Here is an 18,782-nt window from a genome sequence, read left to right as displayed (position 1 = left end):
TTTTTTATTTTTTTATTTTTTTATTTTTTTTTTTTTTTTTCATTCAAAAACTTTATTGAACGTTTCTTTCAGTACAAACGTAGAAAACAAGCACATCAAAATTGCAACGTCAATATCCAGCACTTCATTTCAAAATAGAGAAAATAAATGACAATCTTAAGAAATAATAAATGAGGTCTGAACTGAGAAGAAAAAGGAAATTAAGGAGAAATAAATAGTAAATGAAATATACAAGGGTATGTAATGTTAGTTGTCTAATACTTTGGGAAAGTTTTTCAAAACATCGTATATCATTTTTGCTTTTTTTCCATTAATTAGTTTTAAGGACTTGAGATAAAGTTTGAGATCATTCAGAAAAGAGACAAAATTGGGGGATGACTTTAAAAATCTACTCTTGTGAATAAAGAATTTTGCCATACACAGAATCAAATTAAGACAAAGTTCCTCATTTGTATTGTTTGAGATTCCAAATGTAATATCATCTCTGGAGATGGAAGGTAGACGTGACGATATTCCCTTTGCGATCCATTTATGGATCTCAACCCAAAATGTATGAGTCACATCACATGAGAAAAAGATATGGTCCGTGGTTTCTATGTCACTTTTGCAGAATGAACAGATGTTATCTTCAATATTGAAGCGTAACCTGAGTAATTCTTTGGATGGGTAGATGTCATTCATGATTTTGAAATGTATTTCTTTAGTTTTAGGGGGTAAAGGTAGTTTGAGATACAAGGATCTTAGTTTGCCAACAGAACCTTCATCAAATTTATTCAAGATGTTATTTTTGTTTTGCTTTCCTGGGAATGATTTGTCCGTGAATGATTTTCTTATGAAAGAATTATTACACTTTTTATCCCATATTAAGACACCTTGAATTGAAAGTGGAGCCAAACGCGGTTGAATAGTCTGATGTGTCATTATATTTTTCGTCAGGAAGACAAATTCTTGAGGAAGTGCTTTTTGTAGCTTATCAAAATCAGCTTTCATTGGGTTGAAGTTATGTTTTGTGCAGAATTGATCATAGTTTAATAAGTGACCATTGTCATCCATCAAGTCAACCAGGGACCAAATACCTTTTCTAAACCAATCTTCAAAAAACAAAGATTTCTTTCTGTATAGTACATATCTATTATTCCAGAGTACAGTGGAGTGGGGTGAGAAGTTATGGACATATAACAATTTCCAATACAATAATATTTGTTTATGGAACTCTGATAAAGAAATAGGAAGTTTGTTGATGTCAAAATCTGTGACAAGAAGAAATTTTAACCCTCCAATTTTATTAAATAAATGATTTGGAATACAAAACCAGAAGGAGTTACTATGTTGGATCCAGGCTTTTATCCAGTTTATTTTTAAAGTTCCATTAAGACAGTCAAAATCAATAACTTTCAGGCCTCCATCCCTAAAGTCTTTAACCATACTACTTTTCTTCATATAGTGTGCTTTGTTCCTCCAAATGAAATTCATATTGATCTGGTTTATTGATTTAATTAATTTGTTTGGGATAGCAATAGAGTAAGTTGGGTAAATACATCTGGACAAGCTTTCCATTTTCGTTAAATAAATTCGACCAAGAATTGATAAATCTCTTTGGAGCCATAAACTCAACTTTGCTTTACATTCTTTTAGTTTGTTTTCTACATTCAATGATTGACTTATTTTTTGGTCTTTTGTAAGGTGAATTCCCAAATATTTGATTTCTGACTTGATTGGAATGTTACAAATATCCTGAAGTATTGTTTCATGTATTGCAAATATTTCGCATTTTCGCAGGTTTAAAGTTAACCCAGAAGCATTGGAGAATTGTTTTACTTTTTCAATAGCTAGTGGAATTTGATGTCTATTTTTTAGAAAAATTGTAGTATCATCCGCTAATTGGCTGATAATAATATCTGTACCCAATACATTTAACTTTTTAATGTCACTACAATTTTTGATGTGAATTGCTAACATTTCAGTAGCTAATATAAATAAATATGGTGAAATTGGGCAACCTTGAGGGATACCTACCTTAACCTTAAAGCTAGGAGTAGTGCCTTTAGATAATATGACACAGCTGCTGATATCCTGATATAAACCTTTAATAAGATTTCTAAATTTAGATTCAAAGCCAAAATGTTCAAGTACCGACAAGATAAAAGAGTGTTCTACTGAATCAAAGGCCTTGTAAAAGTCTAGGAACAAAATAAATCCGTCATCTTCAATTAAGTTTCGATATTCAATAATGTCTAATACCAGCCTTATATTGTTGTGGATTGATCTGCCTTTTAAAAAACCTGATTGTGTTTCTGAAACAAGATCTGAGATCCCTGTTTGAAGACGAGTATTGAAGATGTAGGTTAGTAGTTTGTAGTCTGAGTTTCTGAGAGTAATAGGTCTCCTGTTTTCTATAAGTCTGGGGTCTTTGTTGGGCTTTGGGATTGAGACGATTATCCCTCGTCTCATTGTGGGTGGAAGTAAACATGTTTCAAAGATTTCGGAGAAAACCTGATGCAGCAACATTTTAATATCTTCCCAGAAGTATCTGTAAAAGTTTCCTGTAAGACCGTCTGAACCAGGAGCTTTGTTCAGAGAGAGGCGACCAATGACTGCATCAAGCTCTTCGAAGCCGAGGAGAGAGGACCGAGGAAATCAGCTTTAAGACTCATGAGACGTCGTTTCCTCGACAGCGTCACATGACGCGACATCAGCTGATCACGTTCAGCTGTCAATCAGCCGAACAGCTGTTTATGTCCACACAAACACGCACTGTGTTATTACTAATCAAACACACACAGTTACAGTGTTTAGTGTCTTTACCTGAAGAACAACCTGCAGTCTACTCATAACCAAAAGGACAGTTTCTACTGACTAAAAGATTTCATTTTGAATTGTCTATAATGATTGATTATTATTAATCAGTTTGGACTGAACCTAGCCTGTATTTAGACAACAACCTCTGTATTTTATAAACACAGATATTCATGTGTCAGGATACTGAAAATGATTGATTAGAATCTAAATGATGAAACGTTCAGAAGATAAATAAGTGAGAATATAAAACGGACTCCTCTTCATCAGACTCTTTTTAATCCCAGCTCATCACAGAGCGACTCTTTACAAACTCACTGATGTTCATCATCTGTTTAAATGTCCCACGCTCCGTTTAGCCTCTTTTTAATGTCCCTCTTTTCTCCCGTATTAAACTGAAGTCTGATCCTCTGCAGCGTCCAATCAGTGAGTGATATACGAGAAGGGGGCGTGTCTGTCAGTGAAAAGACTTCTGTGAAGTCAGCTCTCGTGTCTCCTCGGTCATCGCTCCTCGGATCAGGCTGAGAGCTGAGGCGGGTTTTAAGCCTCCTGACAAACCGTTACACGGCGCCCACCTGTCAATCAGCTCAGCTACACGCCTTATTGTGAATAACTCTGATCCTTCATCCAATCAAAACTGCTGACTCATCAAAACATTTGACATTGACATTGACCCCGGGCATCTTTGATGTGGCTGCAAACATCCAGAATGAAAAGTTGGAAGTTTTATTTACCTGCAGGAATCAGCATCAGGAGGACGAAGACGCTCAGCAGAAAACACTTTGTCATGTTTCAGCTCCTCTGAGGACACAAAGATCACAGAGGAAGATTAAAAACCTCGTCGGACTGTTTCACTGAAGATTCTTCTGTTTGTAGAAAAGACAAAAGTCCTCTCAAAATCAACTTTTCTGAAGGTCTTTGTCTCATCATGGAATCTGAAGCATTTTTATCTTGGCCTCAGACTGGGCTGACTCTGGATTTTAAACCAAGACCATCAAGACCAGCACTGATCCTGAGATTAGAAGGAAAACCCCTCCATCTAAAAGAACAACTTTTTACCCCCTTTACTTCGGACGCAATCTTCCCAGTGTGTTACGGCCTAAGTCAGTGACACAGGTGTTCATGGTCTTGGTCTCGTGACCTAAATTTCTTTGTCTTGGTCTCGATCCTGACACGGTCTTGATCCCTAAATGTCTTGGTCTCGTCTCTGTCTCAGAGTGCTCTGGTCTCAGATCTGTCTTGGTCTCTGTTGGCGTGGTCTCGACTACAACAGACATTTAGAGAAATGAACGGTCCATAAAAACACTTTCTAAACGCCAAACAGCACCTTTTACACTCGACTCTTTTCAGTGACGCTACGAAAGGAAACATGCTCACCTGATCTGTAGATCCGCAGACCTGATGTGAAAGTTTCTGGAAGTTTCAGCTGCGTCTGTTTTGGGGGTTTTGAGGGTTTTTAAACCTTTTCCCTCTCTCACACCTCCCCTCCACATGGCTGAGCTGACCTCTGACCTTTACGACCTGAATGGACGTCTGTCTCTTTTCGTTTTTTCTTAAAATCATCCTGAACTCGGAGAGAAAAGTAAAAGTTGACATTGACATGCTTTTAAAACAGACAGAAGGAACAAGGGGGGTCCTATGTCACTCTTGACCATCCCTTTGGACACGCCCCCATCTCTGAGAACAAAGTTCATCTTAAAAAAAAAGGACCTTTCACCATTTATAAACTCTGCTGACAGCAGGTCTGACACATCAAGTCTGTAAGAATGACACACTTCCTGTCAGGCGGAAAACACCACAAACAAACCCGCAGTCTGAGACAGCACGCTGCTGTGTTCAAAGAGATCTGATATGATCTCCTTAACAGTTAAATCACAAAAAACTTTAATTTAGTTTATTATTTATTGAAGGCTTATAAACACATACAATCTGTGCGGTCTTCATTACAAACACTGGTACTGCAAATTAATCTATTGACGTGACTGAAAGACAAAATTACAAGGATCACTGCTCACTAGTGGTCACTGTAAGAAACTACAAATCTGACAATAAGAAAAACAATACTCTCAGGGACTTATTTCACATTATTTGAGCACCAATGTTCATCAGTGAAATTTTAACAAACTGAATACTGAATAAATACTTATTTCTAAACGAAAAGAAAATTACTAAGTTCCCTCCAGTGGTCAAAGTGTGTCACTACAGCACTATTTTACATTCACCATAATCATGACGTAATAATTAGTTTGGATCTAATCAACTAAAATGGTTTATTTAAAAATTTGCATCGTATAAACAGTGTAATAGAGAGCAGCTGTGACATATTCTGACCACCAGAGGGCGCCAATATCTCACATACACGTTTTAAAGTTACTATGCCACATAATCACAAGTTTAATATTTACGTAATTGGTTCAGGAAGTATGAATGTTTACTTCCCCCGGGTGTTCACAGTAAGGAATCACAACTAAAACTTACGGCGTCGGAATCAGGACATACACTGTAAAAATCACAACACAGGACATGCTATTTAAATACCAGACCACATCATACACTGTAAAAAAAAAAAACAATGTAAAAGGGGAAAGCTGGAAGTTAATACTCAACAGGATAAATAATAAAAAAAAAAAGAGTATAACTTAACTGAACCAATATGAAAGCAGCAGGAACTAGATGAAGTTTATTGACTGAAATACCAAGAACCACAGCGTGACCCTTCCGGACCTGGGCATCGCCGTCCCACCCAGTTTCCAATGTCACAACTCGTTATCAGTTTTAGCCTCAGGACAGACTCACTGATTGGTTGACCATCAGCCTGGGCCAACTGGAGACATTCAAGTGCTGTCTTCAGGTGTTAAGAGTCTGCAGCTGACAAGCATATACAGTATAACACCACATACGCTACTGTTGGAAGAACTGATCCATGTGAGAATATTCACGAAGGCTGCTGTTTAACGCTTTCATTTGTCATCGCGTACGCAGCTCCCTCAGGTGAAAAATTGTCCGATGTTTGGAACACTAAACCGGTATACCCCAACTAAAATAAAAAAAGGCAGGAGTTACATTGATTAACTTTGTCTACCACATTGAAGGAAGCAAAACTAATCCGTTTTCTCGCACATTTATATCTTGCACCTCGACTCATTTTAAAACGGTACAATCTCCAGGTCTCGAGCTGCTGCTGCTAAAAACCTAGCAACAGTGAGGAACGCTCTTAATAAGATTTTAAGGGCGTATTTCACAGTTTTCTGCTTGGATACTATCGAAATATAGCTTACTTATTCTCTTACTAGTTCACTTGAGGTATCTACCCCAACTTTAAAAAGACTGGAAGTAGGAGGAGTTTATTTTGTAAATGCAAAATGGCATCAATCAGTTTAAGATATTTTTGTTGTTGAATTAATCAAAATGACCTCAAAGCTGGATTGCAATGTGATCCCATTCAAGCTCAACTGATCTAATGAGCAGTAAGTGGCTCTCCCTCTTCCACAGAGTGCAAAGATACAGAGGAACCAGCCAAGAACCCGAACCCAAAACCGGGGTAAACGGGTTCAGTGAACGTCGAGCTGAAAGTGTAGAGGTGGATCAGCGTGTCAGATGAAACTCTGTAAAATGACAGAGTGCCAGCAGGACAGTCCACATACACTGCTACCCTGTTAGGGTCCGAGGGGGAGGACAATGAGTAGATGGATGTTCTTTTGTTGTTGTGCCAGACATAGTAACGACCGCCATCAGAGCATATCAGCCTCCAGGACAGTTCGTTCTCTCCGAAAACACAGTTTTCACTGTCTCCTTTCCTGCCGATCTCCCTGTAAGCCACTGATATGGAACATCTTCCTGTCCAATCCACTTCCCAGTAGGCACGACCCTTCATACCGTTTGTACTCAGGAGCTGAGGGCACCGGTCAAACCGGTCTGGATGATCAGGATGGGACTGATCCTTCTCCACATACGATGCCCTGCTGTTGTTGTCGGACAGCTTGATGTTTTTGTTCACTGTGTTTGAGTCAAGTGTGACTTTGCATTCATCTGTTGGAGAGAAAAATACAGCAGTCGTTATTCCTGATTAACTGTTTGATGAAGACTCAAGACAATAGGAGGTTTGTGCGAGTGATATCCCAGTTTCTGGATGAATCATACTTACACTTTCTCAAACCTGGCTTCAACCATTGGATTCCATCAGGCTGCACCCTAAAAGGATTGGCAGTTATCATCACTCTCAAGTACATAAATTCATTACATATTTTTAAAAACAGACTCAGATATACTGGTAAATGTGGCAACGTGTCCATCTCATCCACTCTCTACCCATTGGCCAATCATCTGATTCCAAAACTATACACACCCCCATCCCACCTTCAGCCCAAGAAAGAAAATGGTCCAATTTATTTTTGCAACAAATTGTTTAAGGCCACAGCAGGCTTCTCATACCTGAGAGTTTCCAGTTTGGTGTTTGGATCCCTCAGTCCAGCCGAAAGCAGTTTTGCTCCTGACTCACCCAGGTGGTTGTAGCTCAGGTCCAGCTCTCTGAGATGGGAGGGGTTGGAACTCAGAGCTGAGGCCAGAGAGGAACAACCGTCCTGTGAGATCAGACAGCCTGACAACCTGCAAACAACGCAGATATGGCAGATAGGATGATCAGGCTAACGGCAAAACACAAATCTTTTGAGATCCAGATCCATCTTTAATCCCTCCAGCATCTCAGACCCTTCCCCATGGTTCCCTCCTATTTGGACATGCCTGGAAAACTCCTGGTTCAGTACAATGCTTACATCGCTGCTGAAGCTGCACAAATCCATGTTTGGATCTGTTTTAATCCAACTCATGAACCCCAGAGTACTCATACCCTTCCTTGAAGACCAAACCCGGACCCATGACCATTGGCGGTTGTCGGAACATACAGTAGATAAACTGTCAAATTTTAAGATGTGCCTTCAGAGTGACTTCCCTCACCATGACAGTAGCTTGACTGCAAACACTGCTCTAATTCGTCAAGTGCTCTTACAATCCATTTAACCTTAAACAAGACCCAAAATCCTAGAACTTGGCGACAGCATCCCATTGCCTTCCAGCAGAGACCACTGGATTGGGACTTTGTGGGGTTGATTAGCAGGTGTCCTCCAAGGAATCTTTTCTGATTCCTTGATAGGTCTTTTCCAGAACTTCAAAATCATATTTCAAGTTGCCCTTAATTGAATGGGTTAAAAACGTATCTTGACCTGAGAGTTTCCAGTGTACAGTGTGGACTCGCCAGTCCAGCCGAAAACAGCTTCACTCCCGAGTCCCGCAGGTCATTGTTACTGAGGTTCAGTTCTTTCAGGTTTGAGGACTGGTTGGTCAAAACTGAGCACAGAGCTTCACAGCTTCTTTCCGAGAGATTACACCCACTAAGCCTGGAGAGAAAATAGTAAAACACAAGTGATATTTTTATTTGTTGTTTCTTCCTGCAAGAATTGGCATAAACGTTTATGATGGAAAAAGCCATCTTACACAGCTTTCTTGGTGGCCTTTACAACTGGGAGCAGCCTTAGAAGAGCCTCCTCTGAGGCTGAGTATTTCCTCAAGTCAAATTCCTCCAGATCACTTTCTGACGACAGCAAGATGAAGACCAGAGCCGACCACTGAGCAGGAGACAGCTTCTCGGTGGACAGACTCCCTGATCTCAGGAACTGCTGCATGTGCTCCACTAGAGAACGGTCCTTAAGTTCATTCAGACAGTGGAACAGGTTGATGCTTTTCTCTACAGAAGGAGCCTCCTCAATCTTGTCTTTGATGTACCTGGATGTTTCTTGATTTGTCTGTTCGCAGTTGTCTGTCTTTTTCAGCAAACCTCGTAGCAGAGTCTGATTGGACTGAAGGGAAAGTCCCAGGAGGAAGCGCAAGAACAAGTCCAGGTGTCCATTGGGACTCTTGCATGCTTCGTCCACGGCACTCACGTAGAACTGGGTCTCTACAGTTGCCTCATTTGTTGTTTCAGACGACTGGGAGGGTGATGGTGTGACTGAGATCAGATTGTCTCCAGAGTTGGTGAACGTGAGATGGACATGAAGAGCAGCCAGAAACTCCTGAACGCTCAGATGGACGAAGCAGAACACCTTGCTCTGGTACAGTCCTTTCTCCTCTATGAAGATCTGTGTGAACACTCCTGAGTACACTGAGGCTTTTTCGATGTCGATGCCACAGTGGGTCAGGTCGGATTCGTAGAAGATCAGGTTTCCCTCCTGCAGCTGCTCAAAAGCCAGTTTTCCCAGAGACTCAATCATCGTCTTGCTCTCTGGACTCCAGTGTGGATCTGTCTCAGCTCCTCCATCATACTTGAGGTTCTTCACTTTGGACTGAACCACCAGGAAGTGGATGTATAGCTCAGTCAGGGTCTTCGGCATCTCCCCTCCCTCTTCTTCTTTCAGCACATCCTCCAGAACTGTAGCAGTGATCCAGCAGAAGACTGGGATGTGGCACATGATGTGGAGGCTTCGGGATGTCTTGATGTGGGAGATGATCCTTCCTGCCTGTTTCTTATCTTTGAATCTCTTCCTGAAGTACTCCTCCTTCTGAGGGTCGTTGAACCCTCTGACTTCTGTCACCATGTCAACACACTCAGGAGGGATCTGATTGGCTGCTGCAGGTCGTGTGGTTATCCAGAGGCGAGCAGAGGGAAGCAGTTTCCCCCTGATGAGGTTTGTCAGCAGCACATCCACTGAGGTGGACTCTGTGACATCAGTCAGGGTCTGGTTGTTTTTAAAGTCCAGAGGAAGTCGACACTCATCCAGACCGTCAAAGATGAACACCACCTGGAACTCTTCAAACCTGCAGATTCCTGCTTCTTTGGTTTCAGGAAAGAAGTGATGAACAAGTTCCACCAAGCTGAACGTTTTCTCTTTCAGCACATTCAGCTCTCTGAAAGTGAATGGAAATGTGAACTGGATGTCCTGGTTGGCTTTGTCTTCAGCCCAGTCCAGAGTGAACTTCTGTGTTAACACCGTTTTCCCGATGCCAGCCACTCCCTTTGTCATCACTCTTCTAATTTGTGTATTTCTTTCAGATGAGGGTTTATAGATGTCTTCACATCTGATTTTGGTTTCCAATTTGACAACTTTCTTGGATGTTGTTTCAATCTGTCTAACTTCATGTTCATTATTGACCTCTCCGGTCCCTCCCTCTGTGACGTAGAGGTCTGTGTAGATCTGGTTCAGAAGAGTTGGGTTTCCTGCTTTAGCAATCCCCTCAAACACAAACTGAAACTTCTTCTTCAGATTAGATTTGACATTGAGTTGGCACATGGCAGGAGATTCTGAAAATACAAGTAAGACAAAATAATTACCTATTCTGGCAAAATACTAAGCTTGCAAGGATGGCATTCATTAGGAGTTCTTTGTAGTCTCTTTAACAAAAGAAGCCAACAAGTTACAGAATATTTAAAGTAACAATGCTTTAAATTTGGTCCTGAAATAGTCTAAGAATGCTAAATTTGAAAACAGCTCAGGTCAAACTAGCCCAACGTGTTAGACAATGGAGTGTTACTTCACCAAACTTTCCTGGTTTGGTGTAGACACTCAACTAGATCACAAGGACTAAAGGGGAAATGCTCTGAAGGGGCCACAAGGGTCAGTAAGATGTGTGGATTTAAGGATGCCTCATAAGCATTGTGGAGGAATTTTATAGTTCTTCAAAGAGTTGCCATGTTTCCACCAAGCGGTCCGATATGGGTCAGTTTGGTACGGTTTGGCTCAGTAAGGCCTGATCCTGTTTGTGCCTTTTCACAACCAACCATGCCCTATGTGGTTTGCGATGTGTAAGCCGGATGCAGATAGCAACTCAAGTTACGTAATAGCGTGACGTCATATCAGTGCGACATAGTGTACCCTGCTAATAAATTCAACAAAGAAGAAAAACGTGACACAGGGTCTTTTTCAAACCATCCACTACACCCAACCCACTGAGGGTCCGCCATATTAAGTCCATCCCAAACCTTTTAGCGGGGAGTGGTAGTGGGCCATAAAACTCTCCGCCAGTGAGTCTGCCGACTTGATGATCACGTGTAACGCCTGTTGCGTCTGGTTGTCTCGGAAGAAGCGACCTATACAAACACTGCTCCAACTAAGATCGACATTTAATATCATCATACAGATGTTAGCAACTTCGTATTTGATTGTGTTTTACATCTAAAGGGACTGTTGCAAAAACTAAAGAATATTAAATATTAAATCATATTGCATGTTTTATCATGTCTTATTATTGCTTGTCACTATTTTTATATTGAAGTTACTAACCTCTCCTTTTTTCTGGGAGCTCCTGAGCTCTCTTAGGTTCCTCAGGACTGTTGATGAGGATGGCCTGCCCAAACATTCACCCGTCCCCCCATCCTATCCTATCCTTCTTTCTGAATCTTGTACCATCTCCCCCATCCCATTTTCAAGCCCAGCACAGTTTAGCAGATGGCTGTTCCGTCATGATCCGGGTCTGCTGAAGATTTCTGCCTGTTAAAAGGAAGTTTTTTCTTGCCACGCTATGACGGATTCAGCTGGGCTCTTGTAATATAGCCATCAGTAAGGTCCTTTACCTGCTTTATGTAAACATAACAATGAGCATGGTCTTGTTACCTGCTCTTTTGTTAATGTTAACAGACAAACAGTAAGGTCCTTTACCTGCTTTTTGTAAAGTGTCTCGAGAAAACATCTGTTATGAATTGATGCTATACAAATAATGATTGATTGATTGATTGATTGCAGAAAACTCATTGTTCTACTTTTGATGTCTTTTGTAAAACTTAATTTAGGCTGCAACAAAAAATGAACGTTTTGCTGCCGTGATGTTCATTTGTAGTCTCCTTGTCTGTGCTTTCATTTAAGACAACCTGTTCTTTGATGTTACAATAAATTAACTAAACATTAAATTATAAATTACAATAAAGAATGTGGGCTCCATCTGAAGTCTACACTAATATAATTTACAAGAGAAAATCGACATCTTTACAGAATGCATTAGCTACATTAATAATAAGCTGTTCCCCCAAGATGCCACTGAGAAACCATGGTAACACACACTTCCTGTTTCCACCTGAGAGAGTGAAGACTGATGGACACTGATTTTCTATCAGTATTTCTTGATTTCTGGTCTCCATTGTAAACTTAACTCTTTCTTTTCAAGGAACTAGACGGGATTGGATTCAATGTGGGATCTGATTTGATCCCGAGAAAAATTAGGGCATAACTTTTTGAAAAAGAAGAGGCTGGTAATTGTTGCACATGGACTGTAAGTCCTCCTCAAGAAGAGCGATTTGTCTGTAGTCTATTAATAAATGTTAGCATGTTAAACCATAAATCTTCTTACTGCTCTGCAGAAGGTCAGCCAGCTCCTCCTGCTTCATCCTCCTCATGAAGTCCACGGTCATCTTCAGAAATGCTTCCCTGATCCTCCTCCTCTGCTCTTTATCCTCGCCGTCCTTTAAATGCTCATCCTCGGGCGGACTCTCTGAGATCTCTGCGTCGTCTGGACTCAGAACTCTCCGGAGATTCTTCAGCTCATTTTTCACAAAAGTGATCATCTTCTCCTCCAACATCTGGAACAAAATTTGATTTTTGATTTTGATTCTATGTTGGACGGACAGATGACCATGTGCTCTATGAAGTGCAACATGGAGATTATTAGAAACAAAACAGATAGATTCATAGTTGCTGTGTGAACAGACCATAAATATGGAGTCCAGGTGTGTTTGCTGCTGATGGGCAGATTGACCGCTGGGAACATCTGAGCTCTGCCGGTCAACTCTGTGGAGGAACCACAAAGTATGAGATCAGGTGATGATACTATTAGAAACAAACCATACAGTGTGTGTGGATGGAGACATGAGCCAATCACACCTATTTGGTTTCTTGAAGCAGGCTGTAAACATCATGTCTTCATGTCTGCTGTAAAAACAGGCTTTTTGTACTTCCTGTGATTCTGCAGCAGCCTCTAGTGGACACTCCAGGAACTGCAGGATTTTACACTTCAACATCGGCTTTATTTTTTTAGCACTTGAATGACATGCTGGAACTTCAGTTTTTGAATTGTTTGAAACGTTTTAATTGGGCTTGTTCAGACATTTAAAGGATAATATTTCAGCCCAAAGATTTTTTTTCATTTATTTATATTTCTTTGTTATTATAAAACATTTGTGCATGTTTTTCATGGAGATTAAATGCTTAAAGCCAATAAAAATAAAAATAAAACTTCTTATATAAACATACAATTCATATTTCTGTCACGATTCTGCAAAACTTCATTGATTACTTACTCTTCCAAAAGGGAGACCCTGTCCTTAAACGCTATAGGCTCAGCCTTCGACTCGTTGTCTCGGAAGCACACACAGCCCGCCTCTGATCCAGGTTCAGATCCAGGTTCAGATCCAGATCCAGATTTTGTTGACTCTAGTTTCTTTAGGATCCTGTTTAAAGAGATAAACAAAGTTGAATCATCACACTTAAAGATCCCGCAGACATTTAGCACGCCGTTTTTTTTCTGTGACTCTGAAGGACAGAGACGTGTCTATTCGTAAAAACATCACCTGTGCTCTGGACCACAGGGGGCCTTTGGAAGCTGGATTGGATCAGACATGGACATGTTACTACTGATGGACTCGCAGCTTGGATCAGGTCTGGGGTCAGGATCAGGGGAGTCTGGTCTTTGGTAGATCCTAAATGACCGTAAATAAATTAGTGAGTGTACATAAAACACGGCTGCACTGTGAGACACCCACTGTCGCGTTAGCTTACATGTTTATTAGCGGAACTTGTCTCTTCATTAAGTGTGGTGCAGTGTTGGATCCTTGTGGACTCACAGATCAATATTCCTGTTGGACAAACAACAAAACACACAATGAACGCGTAAAGTCAAAAACTGCACTATATTTATTATACTTGTAACTTATAACTGTCAATACTGTTTACATAACCCTCTTTACATCACAAATGTCACTTTAAAAATTCTTCACTGATCACTTTAACGTGCCATTCACTGCACAGTATTATTACTATCTTTTTCATTGTCCTGCTGAGTCCACCACACTATAGTCCTCTGTATATATCCCCCACTTACGACCTGGATTGTATTTATGTTTATGTTATTATTTTATTCGATTTTTGACTTTTTGTTTTTGATTCTGCACTGCTGCTGCTGTAACGCCCGAATTTCCACTTTGGGAATCAATAAAGTTAAATCCTATCCTATCGTAAAACAAAGGAGGCAAAAGTCCAACTCTTTACACTTCCGGTTAAAACTTTTACTCTGAAAAACCTGAAAGTTGTTACTACTTCCTGTTTGGATGTGGAGAAAAAAAAAGTTTACATTTCTCTGGAATGATTTTAATTCGTAATCCTCAAAAATAAATGTAATGCAGGGTGAACCTCACACCTGATAACAACACCATTAATCATGATGAATAAAAGATCACCATCATGCAGCTGAAGGTAAACATAACAGTTAGTAATAATGTGTGATATAAATAAAGCATTTCGTCAGTGTGGCTTCTATATCATCATGATGAAAGCTACAAAATAAAAATAGAAATGAGGATGTGATGAGTTGTAAAATGATGGGAGATTCCTCCTCATGCTTTCAAACTCACAGAGAAATATTTGAATGACTTGTTCAAAACGCCGAGTCATGCTGTCGTGGTTTTGTTTGGTTCTGTGTTTTGTCTCGTTTTAGTTTTTTATCTTTAGTGTTCTGCATCATTTCCTGTGTTGCTTGTATGTGATTCCTGGTGTGGTCGCTTTGTTCTTTAGTGTTTACCTGTTGTCTGTAAGTTTGTTTCCTGTCTTGTGTTTTAAGTCTAGTTTTTAGTGTTTCCTGTTTTATTTTGTAGATCTGGTTTTGGTGGTGTCAGTGTTGGGTTTTACTTTATACTTGTCTTTTAGTGTTCTGGTCTCGTGTTCTTTGTTCCTTGTGTTTCCCGCCTGTCTTGATTACCCTGATGTTCCTCACCTGTCTTAATTCGTCTCACCTGTGTCTGACCATGTCTCTTTAGTCTCTCTGTGTTCTTACCCTCTTGTCGGATCATTGTCTTTTGTAGGTGTCTTCTGTCGTTTGTCGCATGTGCTATGATTCTATCTGTTCCTCGTTTTGGATTTATTAAGTAAGTTTTTGTTTTGTCTTTTGCTTAATGTTTTTGCACAGGGAGAACATGCACACTCCACACAGAGAGGCTCCTGTCAGACAGGGATTCAAACCAGGAACTTCAGGAAATTCAATTAAGTCAAATGAAATGTTTTTTCATTGATGACTATCGTTATTGATATGCTGTTATTGGCCGATTTATCGGTCGGGCTCTAAATGTTTCTGAAATGGTTCAATTAAAAGTTTTTCTTGACCAAAGTGTGTTTGCACAATTTTTTATTTATGCTATTTATTTATTATATTTTTTTTACACATGAAACTTGTGAAACCTCTTAAAATAGAATAGGAGAAGTCTAGTCAGCACCCTGAAGGCCAGGGAACATGCTGTGTCTATGAGTCACCGTTCAATGACGACTTATCACAGTTTACGCCCACAGACTTAGAGCCAGTGTTATTGCTTCCTGTCACGCAACATTCAGTTTGAGGTGTAATCAATTAAATGTTCAAACCTTCAAAAAACTAACTAATTTGGGGAATCTGACAGATGCTGCGTTCACGTGCTGCTCGGATGGTCGTTGATTTCAGTTCTAAAAGTCTTAATGTGGTAGGTGGGGGGAAAAACACAACACAAAGAGGTGTTGATGCTACAAAGAGGATCAGTGAAATATTACTGTTAAAAGTTGTGCGATAGGCCGACATGAATTACTAAAAAAAAGTACGTTAACAGATTAAACCCCCGCAGGTGATGACGAGTCTGACGTTAAGTCTGGCACTTTATTCAGAAACATAATCAGAAATACTTTATTAATCCAAGAGGGGTAGTTCGCTTGGTACTGACTCCAAGTTGTTGTATTGACTCGAGCAGGTATTTGAGTATTTTACAACTCGGAGTCTCGTTTTTCCGACGCGCCCGACATCACATGAACGCAGCATGTTTTTCTCCACTGATTGAGCCGCTTTAACTCACCTGAACAGGTGACGGCGACGATTTCTTCTTCCACTCCCAGAGAGTTTCTATCCTTTCTGAATATTCCCGCCGTCTTCAAACTCAAACAGATTAAATATGAAGTTAAAGGGCTTAAACTTTAACGGAGAGGAAAAGCTCGCGTGCCAACGTCCTTGCGTGAGGAGATAAACAAGGAAGTGCCTTGAAGCATCAGGTGCGATAACTTTCCTTCAAGGAGCCTCCCTATATGATTGTTATGATTTGTTTACAAACCACGCCCATTTCGTTACGTCATCTTGCGCTGCTTGGCAGGTGATGATGCAAAAGTAAGTCTGGGTGCCGAGCAGCTGAAGGCTCGGGCACCCATGGTACATGGTTTATGTAATAATTAAACAAAAGCCCCCCCCCCCTCAAAGACCCCTCTGAACCCCCTACCTCCCCTTCGTCCTGAGTCTTAGTACACAGAATCTTTAACAGACCTATGTGCTCAGCACCTGTGGCTTTTTACCCGTACTGTACATGTTAATGTATTATTGAAACATTTATTTGTATTTAAATTATTAAACGTATTTGTTATTTTGGTCTTTTGTCCAAATCATAAAAAATAAACACTTCAGAAGTCTTTTATTTATTGAGTTTCTCAGAGCTTCATGAGGAGTTGGTGCCCTCTTGTGGTTAGAAGATGAACTGCATGATGTCTCTTTATGGGTCGAAAAACTGAAACATCGTGACACTTTATTTACTAACCAAACTAATACAGACAGATACACAGAAGCTGTGATGATCACTGCCTTCCTGTGGTCATTGTCAGTAACTACAACCCACATTATATTTGGATTATTGAACCGCTTATTCGCCAACACTGGAAAAGAAAACATGTTTACTGCCCTCCTGTGGTCAGACGGAATAACTACACCACTTTTTTTTAATCTATTTTATCTGATCATTTATTATATATTTAGAGAAAAAAAATCTCAATCTCATTTCTGAATTTTTTAGGTTTAGGTCTGGTCTTTTTTGCCATCGTCCATCTACTCGTCCGGTTCGTGGGCTCCGTAACCGAGTCGGTCTGCAGAGGGGAAGTGAGCCCAGAAGGTCCTGGCCAGCTCTTTGATCTGGGCTCAATCCCAAGTCCCTTATTTGCACCGAGTGTCCTCCGAGTTCTCTCCTCCACTTGCGTCTTAGCCCCGCCCACCAGAGATGCACGGAGGAAACGAAGCCGAGGAGAGAGGACCGAGGAAATCAGCTTTAAGACACATGAGACGTCGTTTCCTCGACAGCGTCACATGACGCGACATCAGCTGATCACGTTTAGCTGTCAATCAGACAAACAGCTGTTTATGTCCACACAAACACGCATTGTATTATTACTAATCAAACACACACACTGTATTATTACTAATCAAACACACACACTGTATTATTTCTCATCAAACACACACACACACACAAACACACACTGTATTATTTCTAATCAAACACACACAGTTACAGTGTTTAGTGTCTTTACCTGAAGAACAACCTGCAGTCTGTTTCAAACCAAAAGGACAGTTTCTACTGACTAAAAGTTTTCATTTTGAATTGTCTATAATTATTGATTATTATTAAACAGTTTGGACTGAACCTAGCCTGTATTTAGACAACAACCTCTGTATTTTATAAACACAGATATTCATGTGTCAGGATACTGAAAATGATTGATTAGAATCTAAATGATGAAACGTTCAGAAGATAAATAAGTGAGAATATAAAACGGACTCCTCTTCATCAGACTCTTTTTAATCCCAGCTCATCACAGAGCGACTCTTTACAAACTCACTGATGTTCATCATCTGTTTAAATGTCCCACGCTCCGTTTAGCCTCTTTTTAATGTCCCTCTTTTCTCCCGTATTAAACTGAAGTCTGATCCTCTGCAGCGTCCAATCAGTGAGTGATATACGAGAAGGGGGCGTGTCTGTCAGTGAAAAGACTTCTGTGAAGTCAGCTCTCGTGTCTCCTCGGTCATCGCTCCTCGGATCAGGCTGAGAGCTGAGGCGGGTTTTAAGCCTCCTGACAAACCGTTACACGGCGCCCACCTGTCAATCAGCTCAGCTACACGCCTTATTGTGAATAACTCTGATCCTTCATCCAATCAAAACTGCTGACTCATCAAAACATTTGACATTGACATTGACCCCGGGCATCTTTGATGTGGCTGCAAACATCCAGAATGAAAAGTTGGAAGTTTTATTTACCTGCAGGAATCAGCATCAGGAGGACGAAGACGCTCAGCAGAAAACACTTTGTCATGTTTCAGCTCCTCTGAGGACACAAAGATCACAGAGGAAGATTAAAAACCTCGTCGGACTGTTTCACTGAAGATTCTTCTGTTTGTAGAAAAGACAAAAGTCCTTTCAAAATCAACTTTTCTGAAGGTCTTTGTCTCATCATGGAATCTGAAGCATTTTTATCTTGGCCTCAGACTGGGCTGACTCTGGATTTTAAACCAAGACCATCAAGACCAGCACTGATCCTGAGATTAGAAGGAAAACCCCTCCATCTAAAAGAACAACTTTTTACCCCCTTTACTTCGGACGCAATCTTCCCAGTGTGTTACGGCCTAAGTCAGTGACACAGGTGTTTATGGTCTTGGTCTCGTGACCTAAATTTCTTTGTCTTGGTCTCGATCCTGACACGGTCTTGATCCCTAAATGTCTTGGTCTCGTCTCTGTCTCCGAGCGCTCGGGTCTCGGATCTGTCTTGGTCTCTGTTGGCGTGGTCTCGACTACAACAGACATTTAGAGAAATGAACAGTGCATAAAAACACTTTTCTAAACGCCAAACAGCACCTTTTACACTCGACTCTTTTCAGTGACGCTACGAAAAGGAAACATGCTCACCTGATCTGTAGATCCGCAGACCTGATGTGAAAGTTTCTAGAAGTTTCAGCTGCGTCTGTTTGGG

At 40.5% G+C, this 18,782-nt stretch overlaps 1 protein-coding gene across 1 annotated transcript; it reads right to left on the bottom strand.

The window, feature by feature from the left end:
- Positions 1 to 4,675: 4,675 nt before the first annotated feature.
- LOC306818933 (NLR family CARD domain-containing protein 3-like) lies at positions 4,676 to 15,907 on the bottom strand. The gene is made up of 11 exons (XM_079336671.1): positions 15,860 to 15,907; positions 13,551 to 13,627; positions 13,343 to 13,471; positions 13,073 to 13,222; positions 12,485 to 12,563; positions 12,127 to 12,355; positions 8,287 to 10,087; positions 8,016 to 8,189; positions 7,228 to 7,401; positions 6,941 to 6,987; positions 4,676 to 6,825 (listed from the first exon to the last, which is right to left on the bottom strand). Exons 2-11 carry the CDS (start codon positions 13,577 to 13,579, stop codon positions 6,254 to 6,256), a joined length of 3,384 nt encoding a protein of 1,127 aa, XP_079192797.1. The 5' UTR covers positions 13,580 to 13,627; positions 15,860 to 15,907; the 3' UTR covers positions 4,676 to 6,253.
- Between the last annotated feature and the right edge of the window lie 2,875 nt (positions 15,908 to 18,782).

The sequence above is a fragment of the Symphodus melops genome, assembly GCF_947650265.1.
Source record: "Symphodus melops genome assembly, chromosome: 23".
Taxonomy (NCBI): Eukaryota; Metazoa; Chordata; class Actinopteri; order Labriformes; family Labridae; genus Symphodus; species Symphodus melops.
The sequence above is the reverse complement of the archived record's forward strand: the minus strand, read 5'-3'. Positions and strand labels throughout refer to the sequence as shown.